Below are 15,429 nucleotides of genomic sequence, written 5' to 3'. Positions count from 1 at the left end.
GACAATATCTGTCACTGTTTTGTTGTTGTTCCAATAATAAATATATACATACATTTGTATAAAGCAGCATATTTGCCCACTCCCATGTTGATAAGAGTATTAAATACTTGACAAATCTCCCTCTAAGGTACATTTTGGGCAGATCAAAAATGTGCGATTTATTTGCGATTAATCGCGATTAACTATGGACCATCATGTGATTAATCACGATTAAATATTTTAACCGATTGACAACCCTACAATTTAGATGATCAGTTAATGGATTTTCAGCACTGTCACATCAAGGCTTGCCCTCCTCTGATTCTACAGTTGCAAACATCAATGGCAGACACGTTGGAGGTCTACAACCAAAGAGAACAGAACAACGGGGTCTTCTTTGGGAGGAAGCTTCCTACACTGCCTTATTAAACATTCATGCTCTGAAACACCAAATCAATCAGGCCTGCTTACTGCATGCAACTGACATTACTGGGGGAAATTTCTTCATTTGGTGGCACGATCAATAGCTCATTACCGCAGCTTTACACTGGGTTGTCTCTGGGCAGGCCTGCTGGCTTAATTCCCTCTACATCACAGGCCTATCTTATCTGTCCATCTTCATCACGCAACACAGAGAAACAGCATTCTTCTGAACAACACTGCCACACTGAACCTTACACCAACTTACTTTTCTGCAAGTTGAGCTTTTTGAATGAGCTCTCAGGTGATGTTAATGGGAGATATGAGGGAAATCAATACTGCAGTAGGGATTTGAAAGTATATGTGCAGTGCAGAAAAAGGGTATGTATTTGATCAATACCATGCCTTATACATGATGATATAACTTTGCATTCTGAGTAGTTTTAAATGCAACTCGTCTCGGAAAAGAACCACTATAAATCATTTAATTTCACACTTGCCCTTGACAGTATGTCAAAAATAAATCAATTATCTAGAAATAAAGAGAGTCTTTTTCTGCATCTAAGAAAACATACAGTAACAGCTGGTAAAAACATATGCAAAAAAAAAAACACTAGACAAGACAATATTCCCTGTCACAATTTGCATGAAAAGATTTTTTCATGATATCACTTCCTCACAAAGTTATTTCGGAGTGAATCTCTGCGGTCAAATCTATACCATAATGCTCAAAAAAGCCTTTCGGTCACTGACGAAACTGAGCCATTACTTTTTTTAATTCAACCATGAAATGACAGCAGACCTCATCATAATAACATTAAAGCTCCCCTCCTTAGTGTCAAGTAGAATACGATGATGTGCTGAACTGAATTCCCATCAGCTGGAATAATTTCATGGTGATCTCTAATAATTATACACAGGGCAAGTGACAGAGTAACAGGAGGAGCCAAATATGGAACGAGTCGGGCGTACTTGTAGCGCTGAAACCATGCAACCAACAACTTAGATATAGGACACACTGGAGAAATTAGTTTTTCGGCTTGTGATGAAAGGTCAGAAATAACCCAGAACACTTGGCCTAACTAAGGATGCTTCTATACAGTTTTATAGTGCTGCACACTGCAGATCCAGGGCACCTTTGGTTGCCTCTGGGTCAGCATGGAGCTGTTAGATGCAGCCTCCACTCTCACAGCATCTCTCACATCACCATTTCAATATACATAGATACACATAGTAGCACATGTCAATAACATGCAAAGAAGCAATGGATCACAATGGGTATGAGAAGAATAAGAGCCACAGGGAGATTACGAGAGATAAAAGCAGGAAAAAGTGAAATGCAAAATATGTTGAAAGGGAATGAAGAGCAAAAAAGAGCAACAAAATAACAAGGAAGGGACACCCAGCATGGTGTTCACAGAGGCATAAGTGGGTGAGGAGGCAGCAAGCTCTGGCACTGGTGTCACGGGCACATCGCACAGCCAAAATTAACACTTCACTGCTTCACCGTCTTATGCTTTTTCTTTGATGTGGTTAATGTTTTGGTCTGCCGGTTTGGCTCGTTGCATCACATCTTTGCTGCCGCACTGACAGTCATCGCCTGGATGCAAAGTGAGACCGGTGCCTTCTTCACATAAACAAGCCAAACGCTGCCACAGTGCATTAGTCACAGCCCTAGTCTGGCCTTTTCAAAGTCGCTACTCCCACTCGAACTGCTAATAGATCACCGGAATCTGATATTTCGCCTAGCGGGGATCCTCGCAACAGAGAGCAACGTGTGCGCCTGTGTGCATTGATGGTCACACCGCGGGCTGTACCCTGTTTTTACTAATAAGTGGCCTTCTGTCAAGAAACAACAAAAAAGCAGAGTGAGAAAAGAACAAAAGTTTGTGACGATTCCCTCTTCTTTCTCTAATGGCCCAACGCACAGTAGGCAAGCAATTCATTTGGATAACTACTCTTACATAACGAGCAGCCATAAGCTGATATTTTATTCAATATACTGCTTATAATGAAGCCAGTGCTGCTAGAGCTTGTGTATCTAAGGACATATCCAATTTCCAAACAGGACGAATAAAGTTCCTGTAGAATATGCAGCCTTATTAAAGTGTCGGTGCGGCCCCCTTGCCACCTCTGACATTAAACAGTTTTTTTTCTGCCTCTCCCAACTCACAATCAACACTGTTCCTCTTCCAGTAACATCAAATTACCCACGGCTGAGATACCCTCGCTCTTTCCCCTCTCTTCCTTTCCTTTCCTCCCACTGAGTTGGCTTTATAGGCAGCAGTCCGGCAGGGGTAATTTCTGCTACCACTCCAGGGAAATTACTTTGTGCTGTTGGAGAAAAGGCAGTTTGTGAACTGCTTTATCAAGCTCCTTGACTCCAATAACAAGCAACATTTGGATGCCGGCAAAAAAATATATTGCCTCTACATATCCTCAGACTGTTCGCCACTTAGTGCCACCGATGTAAAAGCAAGTTTAGAGTGTGTGTGTGTGTATATATATGCATGTATGTTTTTGAATTGACATATGTGCATCCAATTGAGCATTTGTTTCTGCAGGACTGCCTTTAGTCATGTACTGTAGATAAATGTATATATATGTGTGCATGTACTTGCGTATCTGTTCTGTTCCTCTACACAGAGTAGTTCAGCCGTGCCTTGCTGGGACTGATGAATAATTTCTGCACTGTGCACTGCTGTGGCACGTCTGGTGCAGCCTGACTGCACCACACAGCTACAGCTCCGCATTTGCATTCAACACACACACACACACACACATTGTCACACTCATGAACACCGAGCTCGCTCACTGCGCCCCCCCCATCCCAACACCATCCAGCCTGTCAGCTGCTTCCCCGTGTGGAGGGATGCAACAAGCTGCTGCTAAGCCCTTTTTTTAAAAGCAACAGCAGTTTCCTTTTAGTCAATGGCATCTCAATTCCTCTCCCCGCGTCACATCTGGGGGAAAAATGCTCTAACAAAATGGGAACAAAAACACTCAAGCTAGCAAAAACGATTAAATCCACAACTCTCATGAGGCTCAAAAAATCCTGATTGTCGATTGGTGGCATTTAAGTTCAAACCCAGAAAAAGAGGAGAAGTGGTGCTGAAATGTCAGCTTGTTTTTTTGAGTGGCAGGCATGCTGATGTGGTGACCTCTATGTGCTGTGGTTAAAAGGTTGGGGGGCTGTGGGACAAATAAGGACGAGGTATCAGCTTTTTCTGAGTGAAAGGAAGGAGCATTTTAAAGATCACTGCCATTCCTGAGGATAGGCAAGCCTTTCAGTGCCAAAACACTGCCATATAATCAAGAATCCATCACCTGCTGTATGCTGTTTATCTGATACCTAAAGCTAGTGTTATGAAGATGCATGTGTCTGCTTACATCTCTGTTGACACTGTTAACTGTTGGGTTGATTACTAAGAAATATTGCCTTGTAAAAATGTGTTTTGAAACCTGGACATTAAAAAATGTCTATAATTTACATAAAAACAAGAACATCCCTGTCTCCGTAACAATACAGCAGGTTGCGCATCTGTGAGCAGCTTAATAAAAAAGGGAAACCACAAGCAGCAGTGCCAGTGATATGTGCAACCAAACACCTCCTACTGTCTCGGGGTCTTTCTGGAAGACCTCCAGCGCTCGCTCTGCTCCTTCATCTGTCCTAGACGAGTGTGTATTTTCAGACATGATATGCCTCTCAATGCATTTTACCATAGATGAGCACATCATGTCATCATCTATCTTTGTCAACTGTGGAAAGTGTTCCTCCCTCTCTCTCTCTCTCTCTCTATCTCTCTCTCTCTCTCTCTGTACAACCACTTGCCAGACATTTCCAATCTTAAACACTCATTTTCAGCTTAAGAAATGCATTTTTAATAAGTGGCACATATTTTCACTGTACTGTCAAGACAAGAGGAGCAAATAGTCTGCAGCTTGTTTAACACTATATTATAGCCTCTTTTTATAAGCATATCATACAGCCTGTCTACACTGGGTTTATGTCCAACAAGTAAGACATGCATTCGTAACCTGGCTCCAGTGCAGCAATACTGTATTTATTACAAATAAATGTGCATGTGTATAGACCTTTGCTTACCTTTTTTGTGTCTCTTTTGCAATGTAAATACTGTAAATCTACTGTTACGGACATGTGCAATAACATGCTGATCACTCTGTGCAATATTTATATGATGCTGTGCAATAATTATATAATTATCTGACGGTCACTTTGTGCAATAATCTGGCAAAACTGTCATCTCATCAATATACATATTGTATTTTTATATTTTATATTGTATTATCTTTTATATTTATAGTGCACTCTCTTTTTTATTGTATTATCTTTTCATTAGCACCTATGGGATTGTCACAATCTAATTTCATTGTACTACATAATGACAATAAAGGGCTTGAATCTTGAATCTTGAATCTTGCTGCTGCACATGAACCCTTTGGTGACTGTCTGGACCAGGCAGTCTATACACTGCACGTTTTGAATATATTATAAAACAGCATGCACACTGCACACAAGAGATTTAAGTGATGCTACAAAAACAAGTAATTAAGTGATTTAAAGTTAAATCAGTGTTTTGAAATGTCAACCTGTCTAGACAATTGTGACTATACCAGCAAGGTGCAAGGTGCATAATGTAAGTTTTACATGGGACATATAGTGCTGTCAACTTCTTGAGAGAAAACACACTGCAGAAAAAGACAATAGCTTGTCAGAGAGATGCGATGCGCAAAAAACAATAGAGCACTATCACCGCCTCTATAACATCTGCAAGAAGAGGCAGAAGGGTTATCAAAGGCTGGAGGATGCAACAACCACTGGGAGGAAAGACAAGTGCACAACAGGCAATAGGACAGTAATAATCACACATGCAAGGTAAAAACAGAGCTATTTCCACAGACACCAGAGCTGCAAGTGCAAATGTACTCACAGTCCTGAGGAACTGGATTTCATCCTCTCCTTCTCCACCTTCAGCCATGGCTGCAAAGGAGCCTGTTCAGACTCGGCAAGCCTCCGCTGGCTCCTCTCTCCTATCGATATTAGCATATATAGCTAATCCACGGCCATACAGCGGAGGAGAGAGAGACTACCGCAGCATCTGTCACTCTGTGCTCAAACCCCACTGTGTGCTCAAGCACAGCCCGGAGGAGGAGGAGGAGGAGGAGTGTGTGTCAGCATCGGTAGGGACGGTGTGTGGAGGAGAAGCAGGAAGAAGCAGCACCATGAAGTCGTGAAGCCGAGGTAACAGCAGCGGAGCGGGGTCTTTATCTGCGACGTCACCGGCAGACCGTGTTCATACAACCCGGCGCGAAGATTCAAACAAAGAGCATTCAACGCGTTGAGATAATCACTCTATTCAATTCAATTCAATTAAAACGGCTTTATTGGCATGACGTCACGCTGTACATATTGCCAAAGCATATGCAAATGATGAAAATTGATTTATATATATAAAATGTAATATATATATATATATATATATATATAGAATACCTAATTACACAGAGGCACCTTAATTTTTTCAGATTACCTTTCTCATGCACTACTGTCAGGATATAGTGACCATTTTATAAAAATAACTTTTTTTAAATCACATTTGCTCCAGTTCTTCCATTTTAATTTGCTTCTTTATTTATCTTTGTATTAAATCCCTTATTATATTATAATTTTACCTTTTATTTATTTATGTGTTTTTTTTATTACATTTTAAATGTATTATTTTTGCATTAAATTTGTATTTATTTTAATTTTTTTAAAATATATATAATGTATATGTATTATATTATTACATTTAATTATTATTTATTTAATTTCACTCTCTAACAGGTTTGTTTTTGTTTTTCTCGCCCTATATCTCCAAACTACTGAGTCACAGAAAACATGGTGAAAATGAAATCGACAATATGCAGGGAATTAAAGCTTCAGTAAGCAGAAAGTTTTGGGGCATAATTGGGCAAATAATAACCTTTCAGCATATTGTAATTCAAGTGTTCTGAGAAAGACTTCTGCACCTCCTCTTGGCTCTGTTTTCAGGCTTTAAAAACATCTAGCCCGTGACGGGAGACTTTGACCAATCACAGGTCATTTCAGAGAGAGAGCGTTCCTATTGGCTGTGCTCCGGCTGGTAGGCGGTGCTTGGTATTTCCTCAACTGATCTCAACATGGCGGCTGCGTCATAAACTTTCTAATTTTACAGCTAAACAGTACACTACAAGATGTTTCTAAAAACATTTGAGGTGAGAAATAGGCATTACAGTAACAGAATATTGATTCATATTTGATCAGCGCTGCCTAGTTTGACCGTTTGATCGTAGTTTGCGAGTGATTGACAGCTGCTCAGAGACGGCAAGGCTCCAGTTCGGCTCTGATTGGTTGTTTTCCTCCGTTCTGTGAAATCTTGCAGATGCCAATAGGAGCATCGGAGGACACCGGACGACACAGAGGCACCTTCAATTTTGTTCAGATTAGCTGTCTCATACACTACTGTCAGGATATAGTGACCATTTTATAAAAATAACTTTTTTAAATCACATTTGCTCCATTTCTTACATTTTAGTTTGCTTCTTTATTTATCTTTGTATCAATTCCCTTATTATATTATAATTTTACCTTTTATTTATTTATGTATTTATTTTTATTAAATTTAAAATGTATTATTTTTGCATTTCATTTTTATTAATTTTCATTTTTTTAATAATATTTAATAATAATTTATAATATAATTTAATAATATTTTTCCATTTCTACCCACTGCGGCTTTAATGGTAGCTGCTATTTCTGGTGTTGGTCCAGATCAGCACCATGGCCAGCACCCCACAGCACAGACATGCCTCTTCTACTATACAGAGTAAGTATACCTTTAGTGTGTATATATTAGTTTAACATTAGCATACACATATTTCTACACATTTTCACACATACATATGTCTTATTACCACTGTTGAAGTGGAAAAAAAACAAAGGCAAACATCCTCCAATATCAAACACAAATCTACAATATAATTAGCCTACAAAATGACATTTCTTTTGCCCTAAAACATAATCTGCACATGGTGTTTGCTATGATGTAGCCATCATTTATTACTCCTATTATTTATATAGGCTACGAGGCTACATTATTTGAGAGAAAAGGGTGATATCTGAGTGAACAGTCTCCCTTCATTTCATGAATAGAGCCCATGAAGCTGACATTTAATTAAACATGTGTTTAACTATTTAAAACATTATGATTGGATGAATAGCCATTAAATTATTAAACATTGTATGAGATTAAACCTCAATAAAAAATTAATGAATGCATTGTAAGTTCATTTATCTTTTTCTGTGGACTGAATACAGTGACCACAGTGATGAGTCTTGTCTTTGGTTACTCACTGTTGAATCAAAGTTGACCCTCAGCTTAGCCACAATGAAGCCTACTCATCTCTACAACTAAATTAATAAAATAAACACATACAAATACTCCCTTATCATAATGCGATGCCGCCCTCTAGTGTCAAGGCTGTGACATAATACCTGCTCCCTTACTCATCATATCTACTGTTAAGGTTGTTCTTCCTCCCTTTAGGATTACAAATGACCCTCCTCCATTCCTGCCTTTATTGCCCAATTAACAGCCGTTTGAAACAGCCTGGCCAATGATAACATTCGTATTTCACCACCCATTGTAATATTCACCTAAAGTATTTCAGTCAATTTATTAAAGTGTAACCCTACTTTCTGGGTTGGTAGCGTTCTCCAGTCTGTTACACTTACACCTGCAGCCCGCTAAACAACGACAGGTAGGAACTGAAATTAGGCTCTTAGGCTAAGGGGACATGAAATAGTTACACATGTAAATATAGCAATACAATAATAGTTAAAGTGCTTTAAAGGTCCCATATTGTAAAGAGTAAGATTTTCATGTCTTTTATATTATAAAGCAGGTTTAAGTGCTTTATAAATACTGTGAAAGTATCGAAGCGCTCAATATACAGAGAAATACACACAGCTCGTATTCAGAAATTGTGCGTTTGAAACAAGCCGTTAGGATTTCTGTCCATTTGTGATGTCACAAATATACAATATTTAGACCATTACACGGTTTTAAACGTAAACATTCTAAATGTGTCCCAGTTTATTTCCTGTTGCAGCGTATGTGAATGCCATCAGCTGACAGGAAATAAATATGGACCCAAACTGTTGCCAGGCAACACAACTCTGTTGCAATTCCGTTGCAATTCCGTTGAAATGCACTAAAACAGAGATTTTCAGATAGAGAGTAAATACAGGTATATTCAAGCAGACAGTATGAGGAAAATAAAGTTTTTTTGAACATTACAGCATGTAAACATGTTCTAGTAGAAAAACTAAATACAAGTATGAACCTGAAAATGAGCATAATATGGGACCTTTAATAAAAAATACAGGCAAGGTGTGCCATGTTAGGTAGATCCCAATCTAATTTAAAGAACAGAATAAGATATATATAAATGTATGTAGTAACCATTCATTCAATTTTGTAAATTATTTCAATACACCTGAGAAGGTAATCTACAAAATAAATCTTCACAAAAATAAATCTAATTTTACAATAATATTGTGGAACAATGTGGAATTATATACTAATTCATATATTACAATTATTTTTATTTATATTTATATTATTTTTACAATTATATATTAAAAATATTTCAATATTACAATTATATATATATATACATACATACATACATACATGCATGCATGCATGCATACATACATATATACATGCATGCATACATACATACATACATACATACATACACGCACAACATACATGAATATAGTAATCTTAAGTAATTAAAATAATCCAAAAATATAATATGTACAGTAACTAAGGTTACAAAAGCAATTCCACAACCCTGCATAACTTTCCACCACATTTCATTGAAATCTCTGAAGTATAAATAAATTGTGTGTCTCTGTATGTCCTTGAATATATGTATATGTTTTTTTTCTTAAACTATTTCCCTTTTTTTCTGTCTGAAATCTAGGTTAATATGACAGTATGCCAAAGTATGTAAATAAGGACAAATTCAATAAAATATTATTCACCACAAAAAAAGTTTTTTTTGAGATATCCTGCTCCCTGAAACACAATTATAACTGGTCTGATAACATAACGTCCTATAGGCGGAGATTAATATATAATTAAAAAAAAATCCTGTTATGAATTGAAACAGTGTAGTGGTATACAGGGTCTGAAATCAGGTTTTTTCCTCACCTACCACTGTGGCAGGTCACTGAACATTTCTACCGGCCACTCAATTTTCTGCCACTTCTGAAATTTATGTAGAACGCTTTAGAATTGTAAACATTGAATTAGTAACAGACAGTATAAATATGGAATATATCATGTAACTTTAATACCTGACTATTTCAAACATAGGAATTTCTTTTTTTAAATAGTATTTCTTAATATAAGGAAAACATATCTGCCATGGTGGCAGGTGACCTGTAATTTCTACCTGCCACAACCAACATTTACCCTGTATTTGGCAGTTGGCAGGTGCTAATGTCATTCCCACAGTATGTAAATAAGGACAAATTCAGTACAATATTGTATTGTATATCCTGCTCCCTGAAATGCAAATATAACTGATAACATAACGTCCTCTAGGCGGAGATTAATATATAATTCAAGAAAATCCTGTTATGCATTGAGACAGTGTAGTGGTATAACAGCGATGCACATGTTGGCCACTAGATGTCTCTGTTTCGTAGGAAATAGCACCACCTCGGGCCTTTAAAACAGCAGGTACTTCCACATACACTTATCTCTCTGCGTGCACAACAATATGCTAATGTTTGCCTGGGAAATACTGGAAACTGACTGTTAAATTAAATTATTTTGAGCCATTACCTTCGCCCCCTCTCTTTAGGATGCACAGACTGAAACACCATCACATGGCCTACCTGCAAGCTGCAGCTGCACTGGCTCAAATATGTGGGCCGTGGATAAACACTAAGCAACCAATCAGAGAGCAGCAAAGCAGCGCTGAGTTCATCTATTGGACCAAACTCCTGTCAATCACGACAGACAAGCCCTGTGAAGCAGCTGTGAGCAGCACAGGCTGGCTGCAGCACAGAGAGAGATGTGAAGAATCATTTGCCAATGCCACTGAATCGGGTAAGTAACTGTTTATATTTTTACAAAAGTCCTGCTGTGCTTTTTTACCTGCTGCAGGTGCAGTTGATTGTAATATAGTTTCAGCCTCCAATTAGATATATATGACATTGAAGTGAAGCTTGACATGATGCTAATGCGGAGTTTTATGCATTACATTTTAATTTATAATAGGGTATTTCTTCAGTTGCAGTGGGCTGCATTAAACTCGCAGGATAGTGCAACTATGCTGCCATTTTAACATTGACAACTGCACTAGGGGCTTTGTTGCAAGGTGACAGTAACCCACGGGATTATGTTATGATGTAAACAGTTCAGACATGTCGCCAGATGAGGGAATCCATTGAAGCACATGCAAAAAAATGTGTGCCTGTTTGTTTTGCTTGTAAACATCATCAAACTGCAGCCATGGCACTGGGCTCTCTGCATGTGTCGTCACCTTGTTTGACACACTCAAGGTTTTTATGCGGCAGCAGCTTGTGAAATGTTGATGAAATGCGGTTTAGAAATGTTTCATCTACTCATACAACAATGGCCAGAGAGGAGGATGAAGATGAGATACTGTTAGGAAGGTGATTGTGTAATAGGATCACTGTGCCAGTGCTGCATTTTGCATGTTTAGTTTTTAATTAACAAATGGGTTTGACAGTGAAATATGGAGGGCCCATATAGGGATAGGAGCAGTTTGTATTGGTACTGTATGCTTCAAAAGTAGCTCTGTATTAGTATCCAAATACTATGTTGAAAATGTAAAGATTATATTTTATCTAAAGCTTGAACTCATGCAACAATATAAACAGTCTGGCATCAGGAGTGCATTAAAGTTGCTGATTAAAGTTTGATGTATGTGTGGGTATGTATGTGTATGTATTTATATGTGTGTATGTAGATAGATAGATAGATAGATAGATAGATAAAGGATATGTGTGTATGTATTTTACCAGGAATATTTCAAACGAAACATGGGAAGGACCCCTGATTTGTCTTTGTGTTCAACTATTCGGCTTATCTCCTGTGCTTGTTTTATGCATGTCAGTGCCCTAGATGATAGGGTGTATTGTCCTAGACCTCTAACAATTTATAATGATTTATGTTTATTTTATTTATTTATCTATTTATTTATATTTATTTTTGTACACTTGTTTTTTTTGAGTGCCCTCTGGGTATTGTCATGGGTGGGGGGTGGGGGGTGGGTGGGATATCTATTATGTTATTGGACGTGTTTTCAGCTGTGTGCTACTTTCTCTCTGACAGTGTTTGGACAGGCCAGGTGATGAATAGCCAGAGAACCTCCCCTGCAGTCCAAGCCCAGTCCCTCCGTCTGGGGGCTTGAGTGATTACCATGGCACCCATCATGGAGGGCACCCACACCGTGCTGCTCCTATATGCACCCATCCGTGAGCTAAGCACCATCAGCCTGTATTTCCCCAAGAGGCGGGCCCCAGGCTTCAAGTACAAGAGCCGCGCCCCTCATTCAGGAAGGGCCGGTAATGACCATGACCGGGGAAAGGAGGATCTCGCGGCGTCCGAACAAAGAGGCCAGTCTTCCGGCTCCTCAGGCGAACTCCTCATCTCCCAGCAGGCAACAAAGGAGGCAGTTGCAGAGCTCTGCTGGCTGGCGGCGGAGCACCACCAGTTGCTGGCGGACCTCTTATCGCTGTGTAGGGATTGCTCCGTCAAAGTCAGGATGGGTAACCAGGATGGGAAACTCCAGGATTACATGGAGGGTCAGGAGGTTCACCTTGGAGGTCAGGTTCTCAGCAGCAGCAGCAACAACTGTTCTCTCACTGTGTCTCCAGAGCAGAAGAGAGCCGCATCCAAGAGCAAAAAGCTGAAGAAGTCGGGAGGCAAGAAGCTCGACAGCGCCGAGGATTTCCTGCACAGCAAAATGAGGAAGAAGGTTACGAGTGGATCTACTCAGCATCCTGCTCGCAAAAATGCATCGTCATCTTCAGCCTCAGTAATGCAACAGATCCCAGGTACCCCGGCCTCTGGCCATGTCACCGACAGCCCAGTCACCGGCTCCTATGTCAGTGCGGTCAGTAATCCCATCCTGCCCATGGAAGAACCCTTCCGTGAAGGTTGGGACTTCATGGAGGACAACCGGACATTTGACCCCGACAGTGATTTCTGCTTCTCCGAGTACGACGGTGAGCTGGGTTATGAGTCGTCATTCTGCAGCCTGATGGAGGGTCTGACCCGACGGGAAAGCGGCAGCAACCTTCGACCGGTCAAGAGGTCTGATTCCTTGGTTGAGACATTATCTGGGAACGCGTCAACGGTCAAATCCGCTCAACAGCTGTATGGTGAAGTCAGCCGGAGTAACACAGGGGTCAGGGTGGTGGCCAAAGTGCAGGATGTGGAAGGGAGAGTGCAACATGTCAACCATGCAAGCCAGGATAGGGCCGGGATGCATCCTGGGACTAGCAGCTGCCAGCAAGGGTATGGAGAGTGGAAAGGACCAAAGACAGGTAACAAGCTTTCGGAGGGGCTCCGGTTGCCCCTATCCCACACCTCCACACCTTACCCCCCCGCCAAACCCCACACAAAGAGCCCTTCTTCACCATCCCTCGCCGGGGTCTTCAACACATCCTTCCCCGCCTCCAACAGTCTCCAGAGCATGTCCCCAATCCTGTCCCCTCTGTCCTCCAAGCAGGCAAGCCCACAGCTCAACCACCGCATTGTTCTGCTCTCAGATAAGGACGTAGACAACGAGCGAGACAGCTCCAGCAACACGGACGAGCCCAAGATCTTCACCGAGGTCATCGACAAGAACGGCAACAAGCGGACCGTCACCCGTCTGGATCTGAACCTCAGCAGGCGGCCCAGCAGCTGCAAGTGGAACTCCTCCAGCAACTCCACAACAACAGGTGAGACATTAGAAATCACATCGCTTCCTACTACTTTGAACACACTGATTCATGTTGCCTTGATGTAAAAGTTGACACAAGTGCTTTTATCATCTTAGTGGCATTTGCTGTTGCTGGATTTCAAAGAATAGAACAAGAAAGAGATGCCTTGAGAGAGATTCAAGTGTGTGTCAGCAATTACTCTGCAGGATTGTAACTGACAAACATTTTCTTTTACTTTGTCACCCAGGCTGTTATCTAATAACCTTGCTACTCTATTAAATAAGCATTGCTTTCCAGAATGTCCTCTGCTAGTCCTGTGCTGTTTAGTTTTTAATTGCCGTGTTCTCCTCTTGGCTTAGACGTGTGACCACAAATTAAAAAGTACCCAGCAGAGTTGTACAAGGGGCAAACAGGGCCTGAGAACACTCTCGCTGATGATCCACTTTAACCCTCTCAGCACCGCCGTCAGCCGGGGAAGGCAGAGATTAGTGGGAGTGTCCCAGATCAAAGGCTCAAAGTTGACACGGGGGTTCGACCTGACCAGGGTTCTCGTGAGCGCCGTGTTAACTGAAGCATTGCCAATTTGAGGGATCTGCTGTCTCTCCCCTTAAACCCCACATCCTCTCCAGTTCACAGGAAACTGACAAAAGGATCAGGGACACAGGGGTTACAGAGAAAAAGGATTAGAGTTTCCTTATTTGCACAACTCTTTTCCTCTTTCCATAATCTGTACCATTGTATACACATGTATGACAGAGTAAATGGTTTTAAATACACATACAACATCCAGAATGTTTGCAAGTCACAAGCATTATTGCATTATCTACCTCTGTAGTGTAGTTAATCATCCCTTTCAGTCAGTGTGACACAATCTTTGCTTTAATTTGCCGCAGCAAACAGATGGCCCTCCATTGATTATGCAATTTACTAATAGACCGTGGATAATGGTTGGTGTAGTAGACAGTTTTACCGCTAACTCAGGAGCTGCGCGTCAATGAGTATTTGAGTTGTGACATCATAGACCAGCACGCCACCTCAACCGATGCTCAGCTCAGCAGCAGCCGGAGGGAGGAGAGCTGAGCTAAACTAACTGGTGGCTAACCCAGCTTTACTCATGTGGAGATGATTTGGATCAATTCCCATTGAAACGACACTATCTCTGACACAGATGCCACCATTAACATTTATGCACACACATCAGACCACGCCTCTTTTTTATATTAATTTCAGTGTTCTTGTGAATGTCAAAAGTGACCATATGAGCACTGTTTGTTTTATTTCCTGAGCATGGGCCCGGGCAAATATCCCGAGTCCTCATCAGATGTAACTGCATGATATTATAACCCATAAACTGTCTATATGAGACTCTGACAGAGCAAAACACACTCACATTGTTGCCTTCATCATATTAACCAAATGCTTCTCAGTGAAGGCTTAAACCTTTAATCTTAAAACGGATCCTTTCTGTCGATTTTTCTGTTTAGTAGATGCTGCTTGATCATTGAATACACTTCAGACGTTAACACAGATAAATGAACATCACAGGGTCCGGCCGAAAGAGGCTAAGTGGGTCGGTGTGAAGCCCCGGCCCTTCATGGTTTGCAAATGGCGAACTAATTATGATCCAGGCTCTTTAATCTGCGCGTTCTTATTGAAGCTCATTGCTTATTAATGAACGTGATTATGCAGACGGGGATGGTCATTTTAAAGTAACATATTCTCTTTGTTTGCTCCATGTGGAACAGAATACCCTATGCATTTACTAAAGCGTGGATGTGGTTGTTTCATGTGTGTTTACACGATAATTTATGACCGTCAGCATTTGTGTTGCTTGTTCTCGTGCTTTTTTTAATTTTAAAGCCACACAAGAAACTTAAAACCTGCAATAATAGATTGGGGGTATGGCTGGATGATAAGGAGAAAATCAAATATCACAATATTTTTTCACCAAATACCTCTTTTGATATTGCAACGATATTATAGGGTTGACTATAGATGCTTTCACAAAA

The 15,429-nt window shown here is 40.5% G+C and overlaps 2 protein-coding genes across 19 annotated transcripts in view; one reads left to right on the top strand and one right to left on the bottom strand.

The window, feature by feature from the left end:
- The window catches only part of LOC119474286 (ryanodine receptor 3-like), a 121,582-nt gene extending 115,897 nt beyond the window's left edge, over positions 1-5,685 (bottom strand). For all 18 annotated transcript variants that reach the window (XM_037746204.1, XM_037746211.1, XM_037746206.1 and 15 more), the window contains exon 1: positions 5,352-5,685. In XM_037746204.1, the coding sequence (XP_037602132.1) occupies positions 5,352-5,399 (48 nt within the window). In that variant the 5' untranslated portion in view covers positions 5,400-5,685. The remainder of the gene's footprint in view (positions 1-5,351) is intronic.
- A 4,732-nt stretch (positions 5,686-10,417) lies between these two features.
- On the top strand, positions 10,418-13,711 carry LOC119474363 (formin-1-like). Its single transcript, XM_037746362.1, has 3 exons — positions 10,418-10,571; positions 11,823-13,438; positions 13,537-13,711. The coding sequence occupies exons 2-3, from the start codon at positions 11,911-11,913 to the stop codon at positions 13,632-13,634; spliced, it is 1,626 nt and encodes a 541-aa protein (XP_037602290.1). The 5' UTR covers positions 10,418-10,571; positions 11,823-11,910; the 3' UTR covers positions 13,635-13,711.
- The last annotated feature ends 1,718 nt before the right edge of the window (positions 13,712-15,429 follow it).

Source organism: Sebastes umbrosus, chromosome 16 (assembly GCF_015220745.1).
Source record: "Sebastes umbrosus isolate fSebUmb1 chromosome 16, fSebUmb1.pri, whole genome shotgun sequence".
NCBI classification, from domain to species: domain Eukaryota; kingdom Metazoa; phylum Chordata; class Actinopteri; order Perciformes; family Sebastidae; genus Sebastes; species Sebastes umbrosus.
This window is presented reverse-complemented; position numbering and strand designations above follow the sequence as displayed.